Source organism: Platichthys flesus, chromosome 9 (genome assembly GCF_949316205.1).
Source record: "Platichthys flesus chromosome 9, fPlaFle2.1, whole genome shotgun sequence".
NCBI lineage: Eukaryota > Metazoa > Chordata > Actinopteri > Pleuronectiformes > Pleuronectidae > Platichthys > Platichthys flesus.
The window spans coordinates 12,729,351-12,757,336 of NC_084953.1; the positions used below are offsets into that span (position 1 = coordinate 12,729,351).

At 43.3% G+C, this 27,986-nt stretch overlaps 1 protein-coding gene across 5 annotated transcripts; it reads right to left on the reverse strand.

Annotated features, from left to right (window-relative positions):
- Positions 1 to 605: 605 nt before the first annotated feature.
- Positions 606 to 27,413, reverse strand: arhgef18b (rho/rac guanine nucleotide exchange factor (GEF) 18b; the record flags this gene model as incomplete). Of its 5 annotated transcripts, XM_062394941.1 has the most annotated exon segments (28): positions 606 to 755; positions 854 to 1,135; positions 1,266 to 1,313; positions 1,502 to 1,570; positions 2,568 to 2,683; positions 3,043 to 3,189; positions 3,357 to 3,542; positions 3,818 to 3,891; positions 4,094 to 4,272; positions 4,517 to 4,593; positions 4,757 to 5,011; positions 5,100 to 5,217; positions 5,813 to 5,938; positions 6,100 to 6,350; positions 6,736 to 6,876; positions 7,640 to 7,746; positions 8,242 to 8,449; positions 9,532 to 9,577; positions 10,080 to 10,147; positions 17,798 to 17,966; positions 18,503 to 18,611; positions 18,987 to 19,061; positions 20,181 to 20,235; positions 20,346 to 20,472; positions 21,279 to 21,444; positions 21,754 to 22,352; positions 23,017 to 23,171; positions 27,323 to 27,413. In XM_062394941.1, coding segments are annotated over 28 exon segments (4,179 nt in total), but the record flags the coding sequence as incomplete, so codon positions are not given.
- Positions 27,414 to 27,986: the final 573 nt, after the last annotated feature.

Genomic DNA, 27,986 nt, shown 5'->3' on the forward strand with positions numbered 1-27,986 from the left:
GAGACAATCACATTCAGCTAGAATGAAATTAGTCTCGGGTCCAGTTGTGGCTTGTCACAGAGAATGCCAATCAACCAAAGTGCGACAGTGATACAGGCAGTTGGGAAAAAACTTTTTGACACTCCATGACAGATCTGTTAGCACCAGGCATGAAATTACAGTCAGTGAGTGTTTCTCAAAGTTCCTCTCCCATGAAACTCACAAACAATGGCCCGCATTGTACAGCTGGGAGAGGGAAGAGAGATACAGGCAAGGAAACACAGGAGGTAGAGAAAAGAAAAAAAAAAAAGGGGTAAAGAGATGTGAATGAAGGAGAGTCTATTGAGTTGTATGTGTGTTTGATATTATAAAGGTTGTGGGGGCTGAAAATCTACAATGCTTCTTCTCCATGAGTATGAGGATGTGAACTACAAGTTCCTTACAAAACTCATGCATGTTTCCACAGCCCTGTAATGCTACTGTTATAGACTAATGAGGAAATACAAAGCAGCTATTAGAGATGTCATTTGTGTAATGTTGCAGGCAAATGTGATGTGTTGCAAATACAAGTAAAACAAAACCCGGAAAGATGGTAACCACTATCATCTCCACCACAGGTTCCCCACCTCAATGGTCTTCCTCTTGTTCGTCCTCTGGTTTTCTAGGCGCTCCTTATCCCTCTCCACAGTTCTGGTGGACACTCTCAGTCTCTCCAGGTCCTCCTGATACGTCCCCCTTAGCCTGTCGAGCTCCTCTCTCTCTTTTGCTAGACGTTCCTGCACCAAAAACAGGCAATGTTGTGAAATTGTGAAATTCAGACCGTGAAACTGAGCCAGAAGTTCAGGGAATGGACAGAGCGGCAAGTGGGCCTCACCTCCAGCCGCCGGCACTCCTCCTCTCTTTGTCGGAGCCTGTCCTCAGTGGCTTCGACCTGCTGCCGGTGCCTTTCCCTCTCCTTCTGCCAGCGCTGTTGCTCCTGCCGGTGCTGAGACTGGAGCTTGTGAAAACTGGCCAGCTCTTCTCTCTGCAAGGCCAGAGTCCGCTGCTTCTCCTGCTCCAGGAGCACGTTCCCTCGGTGGCGGCCGGGCAGGGCGGCCCGCTCCGTCAAGGACACCCGCTGTAGCTCAATGTGACTGTCCTGCTGCGATATGATGGCCTGATGATGTGACAATGGACACAGGAGGAAAATAGCAATAAACAATGAATGTTAAAACATAATTTATAATAAAATATCAATATGTTGAAATCTTCAGAGGGAGCATAAACAGTCGGGGGGAAAGCATTACCTGCAGACTATAGAGCCTCTGGGAAAGCATCAGCACTCTGTCAAAGAACTAGATCAGAGACATGGATAAGGTTATCACAATCAAATAACCACAAGCATCTCCAAAACAATACAAGATTTCATAGGCTTAGCAAACTTCTGCGGGTAATATGATTCAGTTCAGCAGGCACAGCTATGAATATCACATCCTGCAGTGTGCTGTAGCACAAGGTGACAGATCAGAGAAGAAAAGATTACCTCTGCCTCGGGGAAGGAGTTGGACCAGATGCAGTTCCATCTGGCAGGAGAGCAGGTGCTCTCATCAACCTGAGCAGTGAGACACACAGTAAGTCATACTAATGAAGTAACATCCCTACCACACTGTATTTACTATGTTGTGCTGCTACAGTATGAAAGAAGAGGCTGAAAACATTTGGAATATCTACAATTTTTTGATCGCAATATATGAAATAGAAAAAACTGATACTTGGCTTCACTTGGTACTTAAAATGTGAGAATATTGGCTGACAAACAATTTCCAATTAACCAATACTCTGCACATGCCAGCAGAAATGAGATTTAAATGAGCTGTGATTCTCTGCCATTGAATGTGGATACCTGACCTGAGCTGGATCTCAACAGGCCAGGTAAGGACAACATGTTTGAAATTACATTAAGGTTCAGGTCAGGTTAAAATCCTGTTAGCTGAGGTACCCAATTCAGTCTTAACACAGCCCATCAGGATGCCTATCGAATTCGGACCGGGTTTGGGTAGTTTTCTCTGGCGAGTAGCAACATTGACAGGGAGTCTTGCACATTTTCTCAGATTTCTCAGATAATAATTCATGGATCTCGATGAAAAGCATCGGCCATTTTAAGGGGACTGGTATTTACAAGTGTGTGCAAATAAGTGCAGATCTAAATAAAAATCCGGATCTAGTGAGTTTAAATGTTGTTTCATAAACAAACTGTTGGGCCTTGGCAGAGATGTGAACTCTACTGAGCACCATTCTACATTCTGTTCCTATTTTGTTTGGCTAATTCTGTTCTTATTTATTATGTTACAAGCACATTAGTGTGACTGGTCTTGTCGGCAACATGTCATTACATTGATTGCTGACAAATCATTGTCAAGCCCCAGCATTTACTGGAAGTTTAATCAATATTCAGAGTACAATGTTTTCTCAAGGTTTAATCTATTTATAAACAAATGATGTGAGCTGTGAGAACAGGGTTACAGTAAAACATGCAGAGGTGGAAACTTCCCACATGGTCTGTTTACTATTTGCGAGAAATAACAGTGTGACACATGATGAGCCCCTACCGTCTGCTCCAGGGTGTGGCTGCCACAGAGGTCTTTGAGCTGAGGGTCAGAGCTGGCTCTCTGGCTCCTGTCTCTGTTTCTGGACTCGCCAGAAGAGTTCTTCTTCACGCTGCCGTCTGGCACAGACACATCAACAACAACGCATGCATGGACAGACACAATGACAAACAAACACAAATAATTAAACCAAACTGGAACACAGAAATATTCACAATGACAAACTCTGCACAGAAGCCTCACAGAAACAAAACTGTAACCATTAAAGTATTTGTTTGTTTGTTTGTTTGTTACATATGCTGGCTTTGTTGCCAGGTAGTTACTAGAAAACAGTTCACATATAGTACATTCAACTAATTCAAGGAATCAACAGCCATTGAAAGATTTCTCAAATTTATTAATGCACAAATGCCACTGAAATACAACTGCAAAATCCATTAGATGGTGGACTTCCTTTGGGAATGGAGTGGACACTCACTCTTGTTGAGAATGCTGGGGCTGCTGTCATAGCCCCCAAAGGTATCCGCTCGTCTGGGCAGAACCCCGGAGCCCCCTCCTTCCTCCAGTCGAGAGGTCGGAGCCTCCTCCTTCACTCCAGACTGCAGCAGGTTCTGGAGATTTTCCACTGAAGTGAAGAGGATACCAAGTTAAAGTTGAAAAGATGAACAATAAGAGGGGATTATGGGAGCAGTAGTAAATTCAACAACACTACTATTCACCTATTATACAGCTGTATCAAGGAACATACTTTGTGTCCACAGTAGATACTTATTGTCTGTGGCATACACATACCCTCAGTGATGGCCCCTTTGAGCAGGGCCTCCCCCTGCTGGAGGTCTGAGGCGTCTCCTCGAAGCAAAAGTCTAGAACGTGAAGCTGTGTCTTCCAGACCTGCCACAGACTCTGCCATGTCCGCAAACAGCTGAAGCTTCTCAGTGAGAGCCTGCAAGATTACTGTGTCCTTCTGACTCAGCCGATCTGCAGCGGGACACATGGAATTGAATATGAAAAGACTCTGAGCTTATACAACATATGGCGATTCATGGTCTGTCAAAAGCCAATTGCTGTAGCATCTTTACCGCAACCACTGTCCTCTAAAAACACATAATGTCACACGTAAAGAGGAAGGAAAGCAGATAATATTATTTTTAACCTTCAAAAGTTTGAAAAGTTTCTGAGGATCAAAAATCTAACATGATACATGAGCACCCTCTATTGGTGTGGTATGGCAAATGCTGAAGGGCATTGTATACCTTGAAACTCTTTGAATCTGGACACTCGTGCCTCCTCCTCCTCACTGAACAGCCTCTCTTCTGTGTGAGGACAGCTGAGAGGACAGAAGCCAGCAGTGAGGTGGACAGACAAAGAAAGAAACAATGCATTCTCTGTTTTATCTGATTCATTGTGCATTGATGTGTTATGATAATATTTTGTTAATATTATGTACAGGGTAAACCACAGTCTAAATAGATTAATGACGTTAACATAACAGCACGTCTCCCCAAATAGAAAAATATTCTCTCTGCTACCTCTCGACAGCTTGCCGTATGTGCCTCATCCAAGTGTTTCGCTCCTCCTTGGAGTTGGTGTGGATCTCGTACATCTCTGGCTCATTGGAGGAAGCACAGATAAGAAACATGGCTTTCTCCTCATGGGCCACTTCCCTGACTATCAGCTTCTGAAGAGAGATCACCGACGGCTTGTTATCCTGAGAGGATCACATTAACAAGTAGAGGAACAAGAAGAGATTGCAGAGATTAATGATGAGTACATAAATAACTTTTTACTTAATATGACTTGATTCCTTAATAAATCGTGTTAAATGACATTCTTAGATGTAATTATAGATTAAGCATCACTAACAAAATGGGATTCGGACTAATAGTACCGTTAATTATTCCTTAAATACAGATGCTGTTTATTATACTGACCGACAAATCAAAATCCCTTACCACTGTAGCAAATACATATCTCTGGTCCTTCTCTTGTATGAGGAGCAACACATCCGACAGAAGCACTGCAAGAATATCTGGAAATACAGAAATCAAATGTGACAATTTGAGCCTTCAACCTGCCAGCTGGATGGGAGCTGGGTGTTAACCATCATGACACATTTTTCTTTTTAATAAAGCAGCATATACAGCATATATTCATGCTCCTAGATAGTAGATCAATATTTAGTTTGATCAAACCTTTGAGCCTGCCTGAAGCAGCCTTCCAGTTCACAGTGCCCTCATGAAGCAGTCGTCTTCTGGCCGGTGCCAGGTCCTCCCTACGAAACACTCGGCTATCTTTGATTTTTCCCATTGCCTTTGGCTCCATCTTGTTGTGAATGTCTCTGAGTCGGGACGTCTTCTCATAAAGATTAACCAGCGTGTCCACCTGAGTGATGGTGTCTTTAATCAGACCCAGTGCCCGAGTCAGTTCCTCGTGTTCTTCTGTTCCCACTACAGAGAGAAATTAATTTTATGTGTTATGATTTGAGTAAAATGTATTGGTGTATCCTTCTCAGAAAAACTAAAATAAATACTGGACCTTCAGTGTTGTGCAGAATACGCTCCACTAGTACTGGATACTTGGTAATGCGCTGTGTCACCAACAGAATACACTCAGTCACTCCTAACCTCCGCACAATGGACAGGTTGTTGATTTTCTGCGTAAAAAAAGAAAAAGGAGCATGATTTAAGTCGACATGTATCAGACACAATTTTTCTCTGTGCTTTAAAACACAAATTCTGTCCACACAGGAGGTGTGAGAACAAAAATGGTGTAAAAGAGCATTTCAAACCAACAGGCGGCCATATGACCTTAGAACTAAAACCATGTTGAACAATCAGAGGCCTGAAAAAGTTGCAGTGGGTAAAACAAAGTGGGACATTGAGGAAAGGAAGAATCTCAATAGTGAACTAGTGAAACGTGAAATAGTTAAGTGAAATTATTCCTCAAAATCACACTTGAATATAAAGATGGTCAGTCTCAGGGTAACATGGAGTCCAAGTATGCTGACAATCAAAACGGGCCTCTGTAACGAACAGTGATATCATTGGTTTGTTAATATCTTGGAATAGTAACTGTACAGTTATATGTAAACATTAAAAGCCTCTGCATGACAGTCCTCCCACAGAGGTGTTTTCTCTATTTTGTAGCCTCGGTTTGGGAGGGACGACTGCAAATTAATTTACTCTACTACGACGAAGAAGTACTGTGAATCAGATTCTCAAAAATCGGAATATGCTAATGTGTCTTACCCTTATGAGGTTTTGGAACTTCTTGTTGTTTTGCAGCTGGTCTTTGTAGTAGCTTACAGCTTCAGTGTGGTGACTGCAGAAATCTCCATAGTTTTCCTTCATCCTCTCTCCAATCTCGCCTGAGAACTGGAGAACAAAGCAAACTGTTATACTGTTTTCACTGTTTACAGTCTGGCCCATAATGCACCGTGTGTAATTCTATTTACATGCAACTTCTGTATCATGCTATGCTGGGCTTTGGTATGCATGCGTGTTCATGTTAGAGATGCTACATATCTTCTTCCTACCTGTGTGATCAGAATGTCGGCCAATCTGTTGATAGTGTAGTTTCTGTTGCTGGACGAAACAAGGTTTTCTCGACGCCGCTCTTTAAGACAAGACAGGAAATGTGTGTGAAGTTCGAGGAGGTTTTCCAGGCGGGGGAACAGACAGTCCAGCCTGCCCGAGTCCATCTGGAGGTTCTCCTTCAACTCTCGGACATAGACACACAGCATTATCTTCAGTGTCCGCACGTGGTGCATCTCCGTCTGCATCAGCTCTGTACAATGACAGGAAATACATATTCATGACCTGCAATTTAAGTGTATACAATTATTTTGCATCTGGTGGTGTGCAGTTTGAAAGAAGTGAGACGCTCTATTAGCCACAACTAGCATAACACCGGGATTTCTGCCTGAACCGACATTTTGATAGAATTAAAAATACATCATCTCTCGTTCTGCTGCTTTGATTTAAACTTTTTCATTAACAATGTTATAGAAGTGTAGTGCTACGTAAGTGTAGGAAACTTTCATAAGTCAAATTTCTGTCAGGGACAGTAACCAGTTCCCAAAACTATTAAACCAGTTATCTACCTGTCAAACAAGTTACTCTTTCAACAAACGGATTATATCGAAGAGAACATCTAAACAAATCACACTCACCATATATCACATCCTGTCTCTTCACCATTTCTTTCAAGTGCCTCTTAGCATACTGCTGGTCAACTGCCAAACTCCATGACTCAGCCTCCAGGTCCTGGGCATCAGACTCCAGGTCAGCCCGCACTGCTGCATAGTGAGTATCTGAAGAGAGGAGCAGAGGCATCTAAAACTACCATCCATTACAGTGTCATAGTCCCAATGAGTGGGACATTGTGTAATGTTGGTGTCACATGTTTAACTAAGTATTTTCACAGGGAAGTCAGGTCAATTTGAGCACAAATACCTCCTGAGAGAATCCAGTCTGATAACGGATAACAGAATCCACTTCATTTCTTATTATTCATAATTTATAAACACTGAATCCAAATGATAATTCACTTAGAAAAGTTTTTCCAGATCATTTTTGTGAAGCCTCCAGCTTTGAGAATAGTTCACTGATGACTTCATGTCTCATCTTTTTGTGTTTTCACAGGGCTGAAAAGGATGTATTGGGATAGTAATAAAGCAATACGAACCATGCAATCACAACTAACCAAAGTATATATTTGTTTAAATCTGAAATATAAAACCCACCAAACTTTATCAGGCTTTTTAAGAAGGAACGTTATTACACAGTTAGCCTGTCTGCATCTCCCACACACTCAGCTTAATGAGACAGGGTGAGGTCACCCCTGACTCCACAAAACACACTCCACACTCTCTACTCCCTGGATTTAAGAAAACTCCCTGAAGACAAACTATCTCTCTCCACTCAGGAAAGCACATAGATCCCAGAAACAGGTGTGGAAAAGGAAGTTAAATCAAAAAGAACACTGAATCCACAACGGTTTCCTTTAGAGTTAACACTCTCAGCCACAAGAAGAATTTACAAAAAAGTCGAGTTCACCTCAGTCAATCAACTAACCTTCTACGAAGATGGACTCCGTGGTGGAGGGAGCGAGGGAAATGGCATCTTCGTTGCAGCGTTTCGAGCGGAGAGCATCTGTCTCATCCATCTCCCCAGGGAGGGATCTGAGGGATGACAACAACAGGTCCAAGGTGGCTTACATGCTGATACAGAACCACCTCAGCCCTTCGAGCCAGTAGCAGTCTACATACATCTAATACACAACATGTGCATATGCAGCTCCACAATGGCACTGACATAAAAGTCCTTCGTACTGTTGCCCGGTTGTCACTCCTTCTCTGCTCTCCCCTGATTCTCTGCCTCCCACTCTTATTAGCAATGCAGCATAAAAAGTAGTCCTATGGTCTATGACCCTTCTCGCTTCAGTTTCAAAAGGCTGCATAATAAGAAAAGACAACTTGCCTTGATTCATCAACTATAAATACACGTCTCACAATGAAAACAGTGTTTGTGCAGATAAAATAAGAACCTAAAAATAAAGATAGCTAATTTGGGGGGTGTTTATTTGAACTTGAGAAGTAATTTAGGTAATATTTATTATCTTTAAAACAGTAGAGATAACAAAAAACAGCTCCTCTATGCAGGGAAGAGACACTCACCCTGAGCTACTGTGGTGACAGAGGCTGTGGCCAAGGCTGGAGGCAGGGGCTGCAAAGGAGCTGGTGGTGTGGGCGACAGTCAGGTGAGCGTGAGGTCCCCAGTGACTTATGGTCATGCCTGGGTAGAAGAGCAAGCCTGAGTGGCCATCCAGGGTCTGTGATGGGTCTGGGCCTGCCTGATCCCGCTCTCTGTCCCGGTCTTTTAGTGCTGGAGAGGAAAGACAAGAGAGACAGTTGAACAGAGAGATTGATAGGGGACATGGGAAAAACATGAGGAGACACAGGGACAGACATAAAAATGAGGCAGAGGAGGGTTATTCTGGAAAACTCTCGTAGTTTGACTACCACATTGGTTGACTGCAAGCTCAATTGCGAAAGTCTCAAACTAGGTGTGGCAGAAGAATTGTTCTCCGAGGTGAGGTTTAATGATCATATCCAATCTCTTGTAGCAACTTCTGGAAAAATGCACACACTTTTATATTTCTCCCACTTCCTGATTGTTCACTTTTCCTCAATTCCCGTCTCCGCTCCTCGCCTTGACAACCCCTTGCACAAGCTACTGATTGGCCAGAGCAGCGCATGAGGAGAAATCAGGTGCAACTGACAGGGATCCAGCTGTTCAAAAGAGAATAACAACTGCTCCAGGAGATTAACCTAAACTGCTGCTGCTGTAGCTGCTCACGTCTCCTGTGGATTTGATCACATGCAAAAGGACCTGCTGAATGTTACAATAAGAAAGCACTGACTGAAATTACCTGGGATGGACCATGTCCTGATGAATGCACATTCATTCTGAGGCTGATCACGTCTGATAAATAAAGACATTTAATTTCTCAAAAGTAGAAAACTAAATTGTCAGCAACAATCCACCTTAATGTTTTTGAGATTAACAATTTGAAAGGATCTAACTTAGTTACATTTCCTTTTGTTCATTGTACGGAGATATTCATTTGAGTTTGATTTTACATACAACATAGCTGAATCTATATGAACTGAACCAGAATCACGGAACTGTTAAACAATAGCTAATCATTACCTTTGCCTATAGCCAGTTGGAGGCCAATCTCCTCCACTGCGGTCAAAATGTAGGCAGGCACACATATGCCAGTAAGACCCACGCAACTATATGCACAATAAATTAGAAAGGATTTGCAAACTGAGGAAATTGTTTTTCTTTTTTATCCACTGCAAACCACCAGAGAAGAAACCAGCTTTCTATGACACATAGGACTAAACCTGCCTTCCTATTCATCAATCCAATCCATGTCTTCGCATATATGTTCTACTTACCAAGGTAAGAAAATCCCGATGAGCCGTTCTTCCGGAGAGAATCTCTCTAAGTAAATAAAAAAAGGGAGCATTTAAAAATGCCTAAAAACAGAATGTCTTCCTCTACAGGACGAGACTGCTCACATGGTTAACAAGCAAAGTCCATCTCACTCGGATTCATATTCAAGAGAAAAGTCATGTTATCTTCAGTACAGTGTCTTAGAAGCATAAGCTCCAAAGACCACTTGGAACTCGGTTACAAATGTGGCTTTATGTGTTGAGGTCTATGGACTCAGATTAGGGTCAAAGTGTTTTCGCGCTTGTAAAGCGAGGTTAATTAATAATATCAAAGTAAGTAGTTGTAAACGTTGTGTGAGTTTGATTTATGAATTTTTACAATACAGTGCTACATCAATACTGCCTTTGGTTTTATTCATCTTTAGTTAATTTTTTTCTCTGAAATTCCTTTTTGTGGCACTAAACACAAAAAAATAGATCACAGGGAAGGTTTGGGAAATGAGGGTGACTTCCCTTGTAGCTGTTTTTCTATGCTCAATTAAAGTGTTTACCTTATTCTTGGTGCTGGTGCAATCACCCAGCAGAGACTTGCAGCTCTTGTGAACGTTCACAGCACAATCTGAAAAAGAGCAGAACAGGAACAACAGGATCAGTGTTGTATTAGTCTTGATAAAACAACTGTACAGTACACAGAGGCAACGGTGGTGGCTCTAGGGCTGAATATGGATCTGAGTCAGACCAATATAAGAGTGAAGTTTGAGATTTCACAATCAATCCAACAGCTAGAAGGCTGGGATTCACACAAAAGCCTGGAGGCATTGATTTTTCAGCTGACAATATTTAAACACACAGAATAAATAAAAAAAATCACAGAAGAGCATTCTTATCACGAAGTGGAAGAATTACTTCCTGCTCCCTGAGATCGGTGCAGCAGTGATTTTTGCTTTCGGTTTACAAGCACATGATGGCACAAAGTGTCACTACCAGGTCAAGAGCTGAAGCTTTTTTTCTCCACTTTTCTGCCCGTTTGGAAAACAAAGCTACTGTTAACAGTTATGGACGGGGTGACTGTCTCTCTACTGATTATTGGATATGTTTTGGAAACGCATAGTGCAAGCAGGAGGTTCTCATTTCCATATTCTACTCAATCAATGAAAAGGCCAAACAAAACCAGCCATCACTATGCAAAGCCTGATCCCAAACCGGTGAAACCAGGCTGACGTGGACAAACACATGTGGCCTTAGATACAAAATACAAAGAGATGTGCATACGTGCAGAAATGTTTATATGTATTTAAACTAGAGCCATGATAATACTTCCTGACATTGGAAGTTGAAAGACAGCAGCTAACCAACATTTCAATAGACAGGTGAATATAAAATTAAAGTTTAAAATCACATGCGGTAGCTGGCTCTATGAGAAGAAACTAAAACCAAAGATGGACCAAATTTCTCACTCACCAATATCAGGTCTGTAAATGTGCCTGATTATTTTCATTAAGATCCATGAATTATCTTATTAAAATTGTGATCTACATAAATTCACTGATTTTAATTTAATTCTCTCAAACTTACACTTTGCTATTTTTGTGTGGAATGATTATTGATTGAAGTTAAAAATAAAAATCTATTAATTGACCAGGAGCAAATACCTTATACAAGTGAATTCCCCACACAACAACCGCCCCCCCCCCCCACACACACACACTTACTATATAGCATGGGCCAAGAGGCATTATTGTGATTGTTTAAATCTTGTTGACAAAGGCTCAGCTTTTGTTAATGACACAGTGTAAACATGACCCATACTAGCAATTTCCACAAACTTCTGTACAGCGTACTGTAAAGGCTTCTGTTGCCTATTTGTCTTTTGTGCTGGTACAATGCACTTACACAAACGACAACTCATTCCTGTCCATTACAAACATGACACTGAGGGAGAAATGATGCCTGTGTGCAGGTGAATTCAGGAGGACACAAAGAACAGAGGAGAGGCCTGTTTATTAAAAGGAGATCATCTTTTGTCCTTCTACATTTAAGATCTAGCCCTTACCAATCTACTATTTCCTCTTCATTCACAATCTCTTAACCGACCCCCTTCCTTCTCCTTGGTAATTACATATCTATTTCTGACTCTGCAGCAGATATAGAAAAGAGAAACGGGTGTCTCAATAATCCTCGACAGCAGAGTTGTGTCTCTTGAGTCGTGCCCGGCAGTACTGAACAGAGCAGTGCATAATTTGTCCAAAAAACACATTTCAAACGACCAACACCTTTCCAGATCACATCTGATAGTTGTTTTTATATTACACTCAGGTTTGAAGCCAAAGAAATATTTGTTATGTCAATAAAAAGCACAGGCAAAGATAAGAGGAAACTAACAGCTGAGCCGATCTGGATGGAGTGAAAAAAATGTGTCAGTAAAACATCCGACCAAGTCATCACTGAAGAGCCCGAGTGTAAACCACTTCTGCTCAGGAATGAGTAGTTGAGGTTGTTGTATTCAAAATGCAATCCAAACAAACTTTGCTTATTAAGACTTTTAAAATGGTGCAGAGATAAGAAAGAACACTGTGTTGTCCATTCACTGATACCCCAGACGACTCGATGATGGTAGCATAGTTTTTGATAAAGACGAAAATAATTAAACCAACACCGCATTAGGAAATGAGTCAAAACCACAGATAAAACTACACAAAGCTTTGTCATCAGCCTTAAACAAAGTCACTGTGATATGAATCGAGTGGATCCCGTGGGCGAGTGTTCAGCAGCTCCACCGCTCTTCAGCAGTGTGATGGTCACTCGCTCATGTCAGCTGCACTGTGGTTAGCCCTATCAAAAACACAACCACCACTACCAACACCTGCTGACTGGTTATTAACCCATCACACATGAAGCACACTGAGTCACTCAGTGAACTAGAAATACAGACGAGGTCCAGGTCACCAGAGTGATAATTCCCGATGTTTGTCCTGGGCAGCATTCAAATATGAATATAAAATATGAAGTGTGATACTCGTCACGATCTAGAGAAACAATGTGTTGCACCATGTTATCTTATGAGATGAGGCTGGAATTAACAGTGCTCCAGAAAGCAATGGCCGGTATCTTCCTAAGAAACATTAACCCATGACAGGACACTTAAAGCTATGTTTATCATACAAATTGCAAACACTATCAAGACAGTGTGTGTGAAACTGTGCGTGAGAATAGTGGTTAAAGTGTCACCACATTAATCACACTAAATATGTATTTTAATGAACATTTCTTAACCAGTGTCTTCAGTTTACATGTATAACAACATGTCTCTCAAGATGATAAACTAGGCTCTGACACAGTATTGCTTCAGATAGTGTTTTGGACATTTTGTGGTGAGTTCACTACGCAGGTATAATTGTGGTTTCCTTTCTCTATTCTGGGTACAGAAAATAACCATGTTGGTTCCCTTCACCATCTGCGATTCCTAGTTAAGACGAAAACTGCAGCTATTTAAAAAAGGTATCTCTCTTTCGCCGTATCCTACTAGAAAAAGTGTACCCTACTCAGAGTCCTATGCTGTATCCTGACGTGCACCTCCCAAAAAATGTAACTACACTACTGGTCCGCTTGGTAGCGGTAATTGGCCTTCAACATCTATCGGCTCCAACACAATCTGCTTAGTAACACTCGCCATCGTTCTGAAGTAAAGAGTCGTCAGAAAAGTTGTAAATAAGCCGAGCAGAAACCGGAAGACACTCAGCACCAGAATAGAAACAGCCACAAGTGTTTTGGCAGTGCAATTGCAGCGCGACTCATAAACACCTTAGTTTATAGAGCAACAAAAACCTGACATCACCTGCTTCCTGTGTGTTCATGCATTCACCGTAGAAGAGGTTACTTAACTCCATCGGACAAAAGGGACAAAAAAAAACATCAACACTTGGGGCAATCTCTGAAGCAGCCAGCCAAACCATGACATCATCCACTGAAAGAGGAGGAACTGGGGCTCAGGGAGCTGTTGACTCAATGAAGCGAAACACCTCCGCCAGTCACATGTCTCACCCAAAACGAAGGGTCCTGGTCAACCTTTAAGACCAGCAGTATAGGCAAAACATAATGGAGGAGGTGGGGCATATGTAGATCTATGTAAAGGCTGTACACTTCCAAGTAGTGCTTGGTTTTACCTTTCCAAGTAAAGATTCCAAAAATATTATTTAGGTCCAGGTTCTTTAAATGTGAGGATCTGGTGTCTTTCCTTGTAATATACAGGCTACAAGTTGGTTGATTGAAATAAGCAATCTGAATAGACCAGTTTGGCACTTAATGGATAGTGGGTAGAGTTGCAGCCCCTATATCCATGTAAACAATCACAAGATGTATTATTTTAGTCACTGAATGGTCTGTTGCTCCTTTTATGATCAGTCTGCTGACTAATCGATCCATAGATGACATGAAAAGTAGAGGACTACCACAGCTGAGAGGTGGAAATCTACTGACTTAGGCAATCTAAGTCTTAAATCCAGTCCGAGGCAAACGCCCAGAGAGAGGGAGCACGCTGGAAGGCAAATCAGCGATGCATGGAGGAGTGGTGTGCTAACAGGGGGAGATGGGTGAGACCCAGAGTCAGTGGAGTGGGCTGAGAGGCACTAGCAGACCTGCCAGGCACAATTAGAAGCATGTGACCCAGTCAAAGAGAAAACCCAGTCAGGACAGGGAGGTAAGAGGAGCGAGGGGACAGGCTGGACGGTGGATCCCCTCCTCAGCCTGGGCCCTTCCCAGTGCTCCAGGCTAATAACGCGCTGGTAGAGGGCATCACCTGCCTGGCTGAGGAATTACAAGCATCTGACACACAATGATAACACCATTTAACACGGGAGGATCATGGAGTTTCATAATACAGAGCCAGTCAGCTGCTGGGTGTCTGATATAACGGGAAGGGGAGCACTGGGAACACAGGAGACCGTTAAACACGGACAGAAGCATCTCACACTTTAACTGGGAAAGTAAATATCATCACATATACTCACACGATATTACAAGCAAGGTGTGATCGGGCCAGCCATGTTTTAACAGCTCAATTCGAATAAATAACAAGTTCTCTACGAAGCTAATGCTAGCCGGAGTAGCAATCACCTGTTGCGCTTTAAGCCAAGTCTGTAACCAAGCAGCAGAGATGAACTCGTAAAAAGACAAAGTGAAACTGACGGAGAGCTACACGGAATTAAACCTCGGAGACACCGCAGAACTGTGGCGTGTTTACCTAAACGACCACTTTAAGCTAATAAGAGCTAAATGCTTACCCAGCTAGCCTTGATTTTCAAATAGTAGCGGTTGTGGGCAGGCTAACAGCGCTAGCGTCAAGTGGCTACAAGCTAATCAGCGACATCTTCAGTTTAACACACTTCAGCCAATCCGGGCTCGTTGGCGACAAATGTAACATAACTACATTTAACAAACAGATTCCACGTGTTAACAAACTCACCCAAAGCCCCACACGGAGGAAAACATAACACAACAAGCGGTCGGCCGGCGGCTACTCTTAGCATGCAGCGGGCAGGCTAGCGGTCAGGATGCCTGAGAAGTCCCATTGAGGGAAACAACGAGAGGCATCCACCTGATCCCGCTCCGCACCAGCGCTGCAGCGGGCTGCCTCTTACCGTTCCTGCGGGGGCCGGGAGAACAGGCAGCTGCAGCCGCAGGGAAGAGGCTTCCGGCCGGGGGCTACGTCCACTAATCAGCTCGGCCACCGGCGACCACAAGCTCGAAAGTCTGCCACATTTGATTGGTTTGGTTTGGTCCAGTTTTGTGTCCTGCTCTGCACTGGGAACAATCTCTGGCACACAAACGACGCATTCCACAGGCTGCTGGATCCCCACAGGGGCTGGGTTCAAATTAAAGGGACACTCACTGCTTATCTCCACGCGCGTGTGTGTGTGTGTTTGCGTGTGTGTAACGAAACCCCACAACAACAAGTGTCCAATTTTAGGACTACTAGTGCAATGTGCAATCTCAAGTTGCCTGTTTAATGCTCCAGAGCTACTTTATAATAACACACAATATATACTGACACTTTGTATAGTTTGTGTGCTGAACATTGTGAGCAGAGCTCTTTAGTTGCAGAATGAAGTCAGACAACTTTGTGTTCATCCCACCTGGTTTATCTGCGATTAAGATTTTGCAGTGAGTGTTTCCCATGAAATGAATTTGCTTCATTGCTGCTCACATGTGTGGCTTTTAGATATGTTTGAATGATTTGCTTCACTTGCTGTTATTCTTCCGACTATTTCAGAGGTCTGTTTAGCAAGTGGCCTGATCTCTTTAGATATGCCTTCCACAATGTGGACGGACAGAAAGACAGAGAGATGTTTTGATTGCCACAGAGAGTCAGAGTGAGATGGATGTGTTGCTGGTCCCTGGTTCCCGTCTAACAGAAGCAGGGCTGTCTGAATCACTCTGGATGGCCGGTGTGGTGCCCTGGGTCTTGTGAAACACACCAGAACAACTTTGTTTAATAAGCACACCATCAAAAACAATCATACATTATACACCCCCCACAGCCCCGCCCCCTTCCTGGCAGACTGTAAGATTTGTAAATGTTCTGTCCGTGACTGTGACCTTTGTTCCTCACAGAGCACGAGGAGAAACGGGAAAAAAAGAGGTTACAGCCATGAAATAGCGAAGTGGGAGCAGAGAATGACTAAATGGTCCACTTCAGAGAAAATGAAACGCTACTAATACAGAGAGTAGCTCTGCTTCCCTTTCGGAAATTTTATTTGTTGATGTCAAATTTACCCACCAGCAGAATAACAGTAGTGCAGACAGATGTATCCCTGATCATGCTGATGAAAAGGAAATACCCTGTTTACAGGAATTTAAAAGCATCGTTTTTTTTTTTAAATTACGTTCATGCACTTTAATCTGCAGTAGACCAGTAGTCTTCCTGCATGTCATATATGCAGTTTGAACAGATCACACTGCACATACTCATGTGAAAAATTCCTATCACCAGTTGGTCATGTCGTCTGACCTCTTGGATTATCTCTCCTCCACTACTCCAACAGCTTCACGTCTTTCACTGGGTATGACAGGCCTATCAGCTGACGCCGCAGGCTGCATGTGAGCGGCACAACGGTGACAAACGAAACGTCCTGTGCGACTGTATGAATGGACACATGAATCTGTGAATCCCTCCACTATCTCAACGAAGAGTTCAAGCAACACACAATAGCAACGGGAGGAATATCTGGAGGAACAAAGTTGAGACATGCTGTCGACTCACGTAAACATCTGTCAGAGGATGGTGATAATACATCAGATAACACATGTAAACAAGTGAGCGGAGTTGTGCAATGCAGAACACACACACAGTAACGATGTGACGGGAAAAGCAAACAGGGAGGAGCTGCATCTGTGTTCGTATGACAGTTCTCAGAGTGTCAAATGAGGTTTAAAGAGGAACTGAAAGGGAACAGCACCCTCTTCTCAAGAGAAAGAGTCAAAGTCAGTGTGGTGGATGCAATTGTCACGGTCGGTGTTATTGCGTAGTTGTTGAAGAGAAAAGTTCCTAAATTATCTTCTGTAAACAAAGACGTCAGTGTGTCTATTAAGATAACATTAAGTCAGAATTAGTCATAAGTTCTGCTAAAAATATATCTTAAGTGTCTCCTGGGTAATTGAATCCACCAAGGAGGTTATGTTTCCTCTATGTTTGTTTGTTTGTTTGTTAGTCAGAGTACGCACAAACTATTTTTTCGAATAGGGTTGGATGAGCCAAGGAAGTTCCCCATTACATTTTGGTGAGGATCCGTATCAGGGGATGAATCCAGGTGGTTTTCGGGGTCTTTCTCTAACATTTCGAGTTTTGCAATATTTTCATTAATTTCTCACAAAATAATTCATGGGTCTTGATGGAAAATAACGACACGTTTACGGGACTCAGTGTGTGCGATTAGGTGCAGATCCTAATGTCATAATGAAATCCAGTTCTATAGAATTTAAATGTGGTAAAATAAAAAAATATATGGGAAGAAGGTATGCGCTCTTTGTGTGACATGTTTGTGTAAGGTGTTGCTTTTAAACTTTGTGCTTGTGTGTGATTATGTGTGTATGAGTGCGGCTGTGTTTGCTTGCTCGTGTGCTCCAGTGACTGAGTGAGTGAGCATGCGTGCAGCATCACTGGGTGTAAGTAGATACAAGTTGTTTTGTGTGTGAGCGTAACACCTGTGCTTGTGCGTGACATCCTGGCAACATGCGTGGGTGTGTGTGCACCTGTGGCTGTGGTGTTACTCACTCATGCACTGCAGGCCATGCTTTTTCTGCAGGGTCTTGCTGCACAGTGAGCAGGTGGCACAGCTTGAAAAAGCGCCTGGCACCAGATAATGCGCACTGCTGCTGCTGCTGCTGCCGCCGCACACTTTCTCTTTGGCTTCCTTCTCTTTGTCTTTCTCTCGGTTCTTACCCTGCAGTGGAACGAGAAGAGCAAACACAGGGGGAGGTTTTTACATTCAAATGGATTGCGTTCTCTTTCATTGCCCCACACACTGCACGGCCGGGTTTGACATCACATCGTAACCACGCTGGTGGCAGGATATGTAACAGGCCTTGTGTAAGTAGATTACTGCATTTGTGTGTGCAGCAAAACGCACAAAGTGTTCACACCTAAAGGATTTTTGCCTCCTAGTTTTTCACACTTTTAAATGTGTAGGTGCATAACAGAGTTTTGTATCTCAAATGTTAGTTCTTCCTTAGTTTATTGCTGAGTTTCATGTTTTATTTGTTTATTTTCCTGCACAGAGAATTATGTTACAGGTTTCAGGAATTTGATGCACATGTGGGGAGGCTAATTTTCATCCCCTGTCCAATGAAAATATAAATTAACCAGCACAAACACATAGCAGAAATTTATCAGATGAGAAAACACATCACAGCAGTTTTAGCAGCACGGGACACTATCAAGCAACAACATGCACCACTTGTCCGTGTTAGGGGAGTGTACCTTCTCTTTGTTGAAGGAGCCGGTCATCCTGTTCCTCAGAGAGCTAAGAGTCCTCTTCACCTTGGTGCCTTTCTCCACCTTCTCTGTGCGATCCTCCTCTTCCTCGGGCCTGGAAGAAGAGGCAGTGAATTCAATGCACCAAAATTAAAAGGAAACACTAATAGTTACTGACATTTTATCATCTTTTAAACATATTTTAGGTTTATTAAAGACAGAACAGTGTTTTTCTTCTGCCAGTTATTTTACATATTTGTTTCATTGTTGATGTGAGAACTGACTGGACTGTTTCCATGACAGGAAACCACATTATCGCAGAACCAACAACAGCTGTCACTGTACTGATACATGATGTTACCCCTCGATAGGTTTTGACCACATCTCTCACAGATAGCTGAACAAATAACCATCGCGGCCAATTGAAGATCAAATTTAAAATGTAATCCTGAAGATCCAGTGATGTAACGTGGAGGAGGACAGTACTCACCCATGAGAGAGGAACTCATACCAGGTGACATTTGCTGATTCTTTGACCTCTGATCTGTTGTTCCTCTGCTTCGCCCTGTGACAGACATGTGAATGGTTTTAATGCAACAGCCATATATACACCGTTTTTTATACTCTGTAAATAACATGCTGTGACCTTATAATAAGAGACAATCATTAAAGCACAAGTGAACAGTGTAAAGAAAATGTCGGCTATGGTTGGGTAGTCTCTTGAGCACATTCTCGGCTGGTGATTCTATCAAATAAAACAAATGCCTGGTCCTCCACAGACCTTGTCTAGGTTTACTAACACACAGTGCACAAACAGGCAGATGCACACACCAAATCCATGCGTGTGAAAACAACACATTATATAGACACACACCCACACAGTGCAGTGCTCCCCCTGTGCCCTGCACCGCTGCTGCCGTGAGGACTGAGATGACGTTTGAGCAGCAGCAGGAGCAGACAGACCTCCCTCTCCTGTTTACTTACCCATGGTACAGCTTTAGCTCCTGCAGAACTTTTTGTACCATCAGCCTAAGACAAACAAGACAGTGAGGCTGAGCGGGGGAGAGGAGAGGAGAGGAGAGGAGAGGAGAGGAGAGGAGAGGAGAGGAGAGGAGAGGAGAGGAGAGGAGAGGAGAGGAGAGGAGAGGAGAGTGCGACTGCTGGGAGCTGGGAGCTGGGAGCTGGGTGTCAAACTGTGATTTAGAGAATAATCCTCCCTTGTCTGCTGTGTCCACACAATTGCCACAGACACACACACACACACACAAATACACACACACACACACACACACACACACTCGGAGGGGCCATCTAAGGAGCTCGGAGAGAGGACTGTGGGAGGAGAACGTTGCAGACATATGACATAGAGCAGAAATGTCAGAGAGAAATGGGGGAAGCCCCTCTGTAACATGGGAGTCGGATCCCTGTACCTGACTATAACAGTTTACAACTAAAGAACAGTTTGTGCCTTAATGTACCGCACCATTCAAATGCTGCAGGTATGACACCAACATTTGCCTCCTGTGACTCAAACTGGAATAAGTTATTTTTTCTCTCTTCCAAGAATCATTAAACCGGATCTGCCAGTTAGACAGAAGCATCTTCTTTAGAGGAAGCAGTTAATCCCCCACAGATTCCAGATCAGAAGGGGCTCTGTAAGTTACTGATGATGGTGCAGACTTACATGTGGCTCTGGCCTTCAGTAGAATGCAGGTTTTCTTCAGGGTCAAACTCCTCTGCTACACCAGAGACAGAAGAAAGGTTAAATAGGATGAAAACAGCCCCCTGTGGGGTGAAAAACACACACACTAACGTGACCTCTGCATGAAAAACACTTTTTTAGCCTCACCTCCCGCTGCCCTCGCGGCCTGTTTGGACGTCTGTACAACACGAGAAATGTGTGCAGCACGGGAACATTCGTCCGTGGCGAGGATCTCTGAGCGGGAATACAGATGCCTGCCAGATGCACCTTTAGCCTGAAAACATTGAGGGATAAACATAGATTTACATTCACATTTTTGGTCGTTTTAGAACGTCACTCATTACAGTGGACACCTCCCACACGATCCACGTTATGATTTGAAGCTGAGCACTCACCCTACATGACATGATCGGATTTTTACTTCCGCATTCTGAAATTGACAGAAATGACGATAGGAAACTATCTTGCAATGTTTAGGAAAGTAATCCTGAAACCGTCCTATTTCAGTCTCTGTGTGATGTTATTTCCTTCCAGCCTTAAAATATCAATCTGATGATATTCTACAGTTTTCATGTAGTCAGAAATAAACCAGCAATGAGTAGAGGAACAACAACAGTGCATTGATATATTTCTGTGCAGTCAGCGCCTGATAGATCTTGTGTTTTACCAGTTGTGGTCCAAAAACTATTGAAAATACAAATTTGAGCCACACTGTAGGACCGCTAAACAAATCCCTACTATGTGATGAGCATGTGCACTTTAGTCAATACAAGTCAGTTTCACTTCCTGCTTTCATAGATACTTCAGTGGTGCACCAAATGGGTTTTCGTCCGCAGCTAATAATGGTCCCAACAACAAACCATTACCAACCATCTATTTGAAGAAATGATGTAGGCTTTTTGAAATGAAACTATATATTTGTGACCTGTTATTAATTAGGTTTCCTTGCCCACAGACAGGGTATGGAAATTGGAAGGTATTCAGAAGTGCACTGTTTGTTTGTGGTCTTGTGATTGGATTTGTGGATAGCAACTAACTTTAAGAACGTCTCCAGCTCTATCTTGTCAGTAAAGTTATTACCATGCTGGTGAGCCTGGCTCTGGGACAGGGGAACCTCGGCCCTGTCTCCTCCTCAGGACAGTTGGTGCAGCTCTGGTCCCCGGTGGACTGGAAGAGACTATTCTGTCTCTCCTCGTCATCATCTCTCTCTCCATCGCTGTCCGTGGCCATGGTGTCCAGACTCAGTCTGACAACATATCAACAAACACACTTTGAGCTTGTTTCTCTCGACTTATGTGTTCATGTTCACAGCCCACAAAGTTGTCTTGACAGCATTATTTTAGAAAGTCATAGAACAATCAACCAAACCACCAGAAACTGTTAAATAGCTCAGTGGGAGAAGAGGTAATGAGATTCAATACAAGGGATTCTGTGTGACACTTCATTTAAAGGTCACATTTACATTATCAAGAAACACATGAAGGACTTATGATATATATTTTTAAGAAACAGCTTTTCGTCTCTCTATCCCTCCATCCATCTTCATCCATCTTACCTCCTCCCCAGGTTGATGGGGGACACAGGGACACCCCAGCTGTGCCTTCGAGACGTTGACATGGATCTGACCAGGATGGGGAAACTGTCCTCATCTGTCTCCCCTTCGAAATCCATTACGCTTTCCGTCTTGACTCCCCCTGATCCTGTTATTCCGTCTGCTGTTTCCACTGATCCCAACAGTCCGTTTAGATTTATTGTCACACTAAGCCCGAGTGCCGGGCCTGAGGAGTCTCCGCTGCCAATGATACAGCCTGGCAGTGTCTTGGGAATAACCTGATTGACCACAAAGTGATGAGGTTCCTCTGCAGGCTGTTTATAGTGGGGCAGTGATGGTGCGTTGGCCTGAGGGGAGGGAGCGCTCAGGGAGGTCTCTACAGGTACATTGATGGCAGGAGGACCTGAGTTTAAAAACACCTGTTGGCTAAAGTTTGAGGTTTCTCTGGTGGTTATAGTGAACTGTGTCGCATGAGTGTCTCCCTCCAAGTCTTTAAAGTACTCAGAGTCTTTGAAAGAGGAGCTGAAGTCCAGCAGCTCCTCAACGCTGCCGGCCACCTCCACGCCAGGGCAGTCGTAGTCACTGACTACTGAACACGCATCCTGTGGAGGTCAGCCAGGGAGGCGACGAGGCGGAATGCAGCCGCGGAGAAAAAGAGAGAAAAGATCAACAAGATGTTATGATCATCAGCCAAACTTGACAATTCAAGACAACAAAAATGTGTGTTAGTGTGCTAGCCTTGTAATGTCGATGGTTTTGCAGGTGTATAATAACCAGTACAATTATTTTACAAAGTTCCATTTTAACCTGATGGTCAAGAAATCCAACTTGTTATGCTGCAGTCAGTGACTTGAATTTGTATGCAATCCATATAAGAGTCTAGATATATCAATTAAATCAAATGAAAATGAAGAACTCAGTCCAGTGATCATCAATGTCATTAGAATTGATACACTAAGAATATCCACTTTCATGGTAATCTGTTTCACAGCTGACAAGATTTTCCACTTAAAACTGCAAATATTAATCCAACAGGGGCCCTGTGAAGGGATCACCAAAAAGCCTTAGGAAACATCTGGGAACAAGGAATGTCTGTGCTGAGTTTCACGCCAAACCATCCAACCAGTGTTGAGATCTTCCAGTCTCACTAAAGTGGCAGAACAGCTGACAGGCTGACGCTGAGCCTTGCTGTAAGTGTGGGTCAAACCAAGTCAGGGGGGGAGTTAGAAAATGAACACGACCCAAAGGAAGAATATAGAGCTTTACCTGGTCGTCACTGGTGTTACCAAAGAAGACGTTCTCAGCGATAGAGGCGGGTGAGAGTGAGGAGGAAGACCCTTTCCCACTGGGAGCAGCAGGCTGGACACTGAGCTGGGCACTGGGAGGCCCACAGGGCGGACTACATGGCTTGCACTCCGATGCTGGAAGATAACGTATTTATCGTTTGTGAGTGATAAAAAGCAGCACAAGGAGAAAAACTAAATATAAGAAGATCAGACGTAGCTGGTCTCAGCACCTGTGTATTCAATCGAAGTGCTCTTGTGTGTATGATGGAAGAAAAAGCTGAGAAGCAGCCCCTGCTCCAGCCTCACACTGAAAGCTCCTTTACATTTCCATTGCATAAACAGATTTCTTGATTCACATGATGCCACAAACCACAGTCACCACTGGCAACTGCTCAGTGAGCCAGCATTAGTCTCCATGTCAGTGTTGGAGAGCCTGAGATTATTCACCCACTGAGCCTGCCGTGGCCTGAGAAGCTGCGTGCTTGCAGTAAATAACCTAATATGTAATAATGGGTATCTGCCATATGAAGGAGATGTATGGTTAACAAAGGTTAACTGAGTTTATTGATACATATTTGAGGTTAGAAAGCGAATCAATTTAACATTTCTTACATAAGGAAAATAAACCTGTCAGTATCTCGCAGTGTCTGAAAGCCTGCTAAGACGTCTGAGTCGATGTCATGTTCAGTGTTTGGGATTCAGCTGCATGTGAGGAGAGGAGATCCTCAGGCGACAGGTTACATAACCCTCCTTTCATAAGGGACGCCTCCTGTGATCCCTCAGCCTAAGCCTGCCTGGCTCCACGGGGCCGGACTCCACTCTCCTTCAACACACTGGTTCAGCTTTGTTCCCACAGTGAAGGTTCATTTTCTTTACAAGATCAGTTTAAACGAGTATATTCTCCTGTTATACAGGATATGCTGGGATTTCAGAGAGGAACCGAGGAGTGAATGGGGGCTGGACACGAGGAGGCACTGCATGCTCGACCTCTCCAACAGACTGTGTATAAAGAAGACACTCCCACTATCCAGAAATGAAGCTCAAATATCCCAGATATGAACACAAACATCTTTCACCTATGACATCATTTGGAACCAGAGTCTGCACAGTAGCGATGAGGGGATGGAGCCGCGGTATCAAGGTCCTGCCGATACACGCTCTTGACCAATCACCAGTCAGTATCAGCTGTCAGTCATGATTTTTCACCCCATAGCAACAAATAACTAATTTAAACCAAACTTATCAGAAAAATTTACATTTGGGCTTAAGTGTGATAAAAGAACTACCTAGATGACAGGAAATAGCTTTGAGAAATATGCATTTGACCTGTATTTTGACCTTTTATGTAGGTCCATGTCCCATCCAATAACAAGGAGGAGGCAGGGTATATGACCTGAATTGCAGCCAGCCACTAGGGGGCGATCGAGACATTTACATAGATTCTATGTTCTGGTGTATAAGTAAATTATTGTGAGGCCAAAAATGAAACCGAAACTTCAATATTTTTCACTGTTTCAATCTTTCTCTCTCTGATATTGATGACTGATATCATGTGGAGTCATCTTTCTGTTCACCGGACAAATGCTAGTCAAATATTCACACGTCTTTTCCCTCCACTTTGGTCTCCACCACCTCTTCAGGGGAGAAATGCTCCACTTTCCTCAGAAGCTCTAGTGGTTTATAAAGATGTTAGTTGTTAAACTCTGAACTAACCAACTCTGAACTCGATGTCTTTCTGTTAACTATCTGCTGTAACTTACATTACATTGGATTATGGACAAACCTTGTATGACCAAGTGGCTGCCACCATCTTTAAACCATGAGACGTTATTCCACCATATATCACAGCGACTCATACAAAAAGCTCAGATATTCATCACTGAGTTCGACAGAAGGCACCAACTTTAATTCAAGAGATTTTATCTACGGTCTGTTGTCAAGATACTTAACATAGTTGAGTTCAAATCTTATGTCGGTAGCACAGAATAAATTACTGAACTGATGACGACAACCCAACTTGCTGGAGAACCTCACTCCTCCTTTTTCCACAAACTAAAACCATAAAAAAGTAAGTTTGGGGAAAAAAAGCATTTGAACTTGATCCATATTCTGAGACTCAGAGATTTCAGACTCACACTTCACTTAATTCCTCTCAGTCAGTGCGTCTGTGATCTTACCATCAACCTCAGCTGGAGTAGTGCAGAGAGATCAAATGCAGACAGGCCACAATGTGAGTCCTGCACCATGTCCTGCTATAAACCGACAGCATCCACTTCCCTGTGCATCGCAGCCACAGCTAAACACAGGGACAGACGCACTGTAGATCTATTTTCTATATCACTTAATCACTGGCTGCGTGGCAGTGTCCCCACTGGAGGGGGAGTGCTTTGCATCCAAATCCCTCTTATGTTAGGAGTAAACTTAGACACTCGGTACAGACACTGCAGCGGCGGCTTGATGCCGTCGAGCTGCTGTCGCCTTTTATGGTTGGACTCGGATATCTGCTAATACATCACACAAGGATGAAACATTAGTGAGGCTGCGTGTGTGTCTGTTTATGTGTGTGTGTGTGTGTGTGTTTGTGTATGTGTCCATAACTGTTCTGGCACTGTCATAGTCACAGTCAGCTGTTTTCCCACAGTTTGGCCTCACATAACAAAGGGTGGTCTGCAGCTCAAACTAATGACGATTGTCTCCTGATTCATCATCAATGACTCTTACAATTAATGAACCAGTAAGTATTCAGTATCATACTTTTTAGTGTAACTCTTTTTTTAGTCTACATTTCACTATATTTCATTTGACATTTCATTTCATTAATGTTTCCATAATTGTAACATCAGGATAGTAAAAGAAGAAATCTCTCTTCTGTTGCTCCAAAGTTTTGTCTCACTTGTATCCCATTTAATGTTTTCGTTTATATTTTCTTATAAATATTAATGACTTTACTTTGCATTGACAAACAATTGTTAACCAGCCATTATACTGAATTTATGTGACTAATGTTGTTTAATTTGACTGGAAAATGTAAAACCAAGTTGCTGTAGTTAGTTTTTCTGTTAACATTTATTAATAATTGCTATAGCATATCAAGATTTTATTTTTGTGTCCGCAAAATTATGAACCGGTTGTGTTTTTGTCAAAACTGGAAGAAAATAAGCAATTCCAATGAGGTCCACACAACTTGAAATAAATACAATGGCTAAAAACAAAAGTAGCATTAATTATGCAGATTGTAAGTCATAAGATTGTCCCTGACAATATGTGACACCTTTTGTGTTCAGTGTTTTGATGGGTCATGTGAAGTGACAAGGAGGAAACGAGCACATGTGTTTGCCACAGAGCCTCTGTACCTTCCCCAAGCTGTGTGACAATCACAAGAGGAACCTGAAATCATATGATACAGTCAGTTGATTGTCGATGGGTTATTACCATGCACATACATTTAGACACATGTGCACAGATGTGCTCCCAACATTGGAGGGTGTGTTTGGCTGAAGGTCATGGGGACCATATAGTACCTGTATTGTTTGTATTCACACTTCTCTGTGTGTGTGTGTGTGTGTGTGTGTGTGTGTGTGTGTGTGTGTGTGTGACAGATGTTGTGTGTAGGTGAAAACAGAACACAGAGGCCGTTAGATCTGAGGATGAAGCACAGATCAGAACCGCTGTCATCTCATAGATCGTCTTTGATCACACACTTGAGTGAAGCGCCGAGCTCAACAGACACCAACAGACACAGCTGAAGCCTCCTCCATGTTAACAGCATGGGAACAGAGAGCCAGTAACTCACAGTCTATAGAGCGCGACGAGAGAGAGAGGAAGATGAACCGAAAAACGGAGCTGTTGCATCAATGGCCTGTTGAAAGCTCCACTCTGCTTTTTTCAAAGAGTTTACTGAAACAACTCCCCACTCGGGCTGCTACATGCCACAGCAGCAGCACTACAGACACAGAATGAGGCATTTGTCATTTCTCACACCTTGAAAAAACGCACACAGGCTAGAAATGACTCACCAAACTTTTACAGCGAACTGTCATTCGATACACTGCAGCCGTCATTCACCACAAACCCCAGCCAGGTCAGAATGGTAAACACAATCTCTCGTAAAGGACAGAGTTAAATCAAATGAACAGAGACAAGAGACACATATGACACAGCTGCATCATCCTCAGGTCACATCCAGTCCACAACCTCTGGACGTCTGCCTCTCTCTCTATCCAGCTCTCTCCTCTCAGCCACTGGAACCAACCTCAACCAAATAAAAGCAGATTTTTCTCTCGTACCTCTCTTAAAGGACCATCGCTTCATCCAGAGTTTGGAGAAGGACGGCCAGGAGTTGTTGAGAGGGGAGTCCGCCATAAGGAGCAGCGCAGTGGGGAGGCCAGCTGGAACTGGAGCTGGCTCAACACTGGAGCTCTGGCACCGAGGGAGAGGCAGGCTGGGTGACGAGGGTGGGGGGTGGGATGGAGGGAGGGAGGAGAGTGGAGAGTGGAGAAAGAGAGAGAGAGAGAGAGAGAGAGACAGAGTACAAGGCTGGGGTCAGGGAGCTGCTGCTGGTTGGGGATTACCTCCCTGAAGACGCCAGTGGAGAGAAAGAAAGAGAAAGAGAGAGAGCGTAGGAAAGGGGGGAAAAAAAGGGTGAGAGTGGAAGGAGAGGTAGAATGAGATGGAGGAATTAAAGATGAAGGGGTTTTCTTTGGACATGCTGTTTCTCCAAGTCAACATGCGGTGGTTCAGTCGCAGTTTTAAGCCTCGGCCTCAGGAACAACAACTATATGCAACTGTTTTGGAACCAACTCTACTTTCATAAATAAGAAGGTCTCAGATGATCCTGGCCACTCACTGTATATTCACTGTGTTGTATCGGCCGTAGATACAATCTACCAGGATGCAGAGCTCGTAGACTAAAAGTCCTTTATCCCCGCGGCAATCGGCCTCTTACACGAC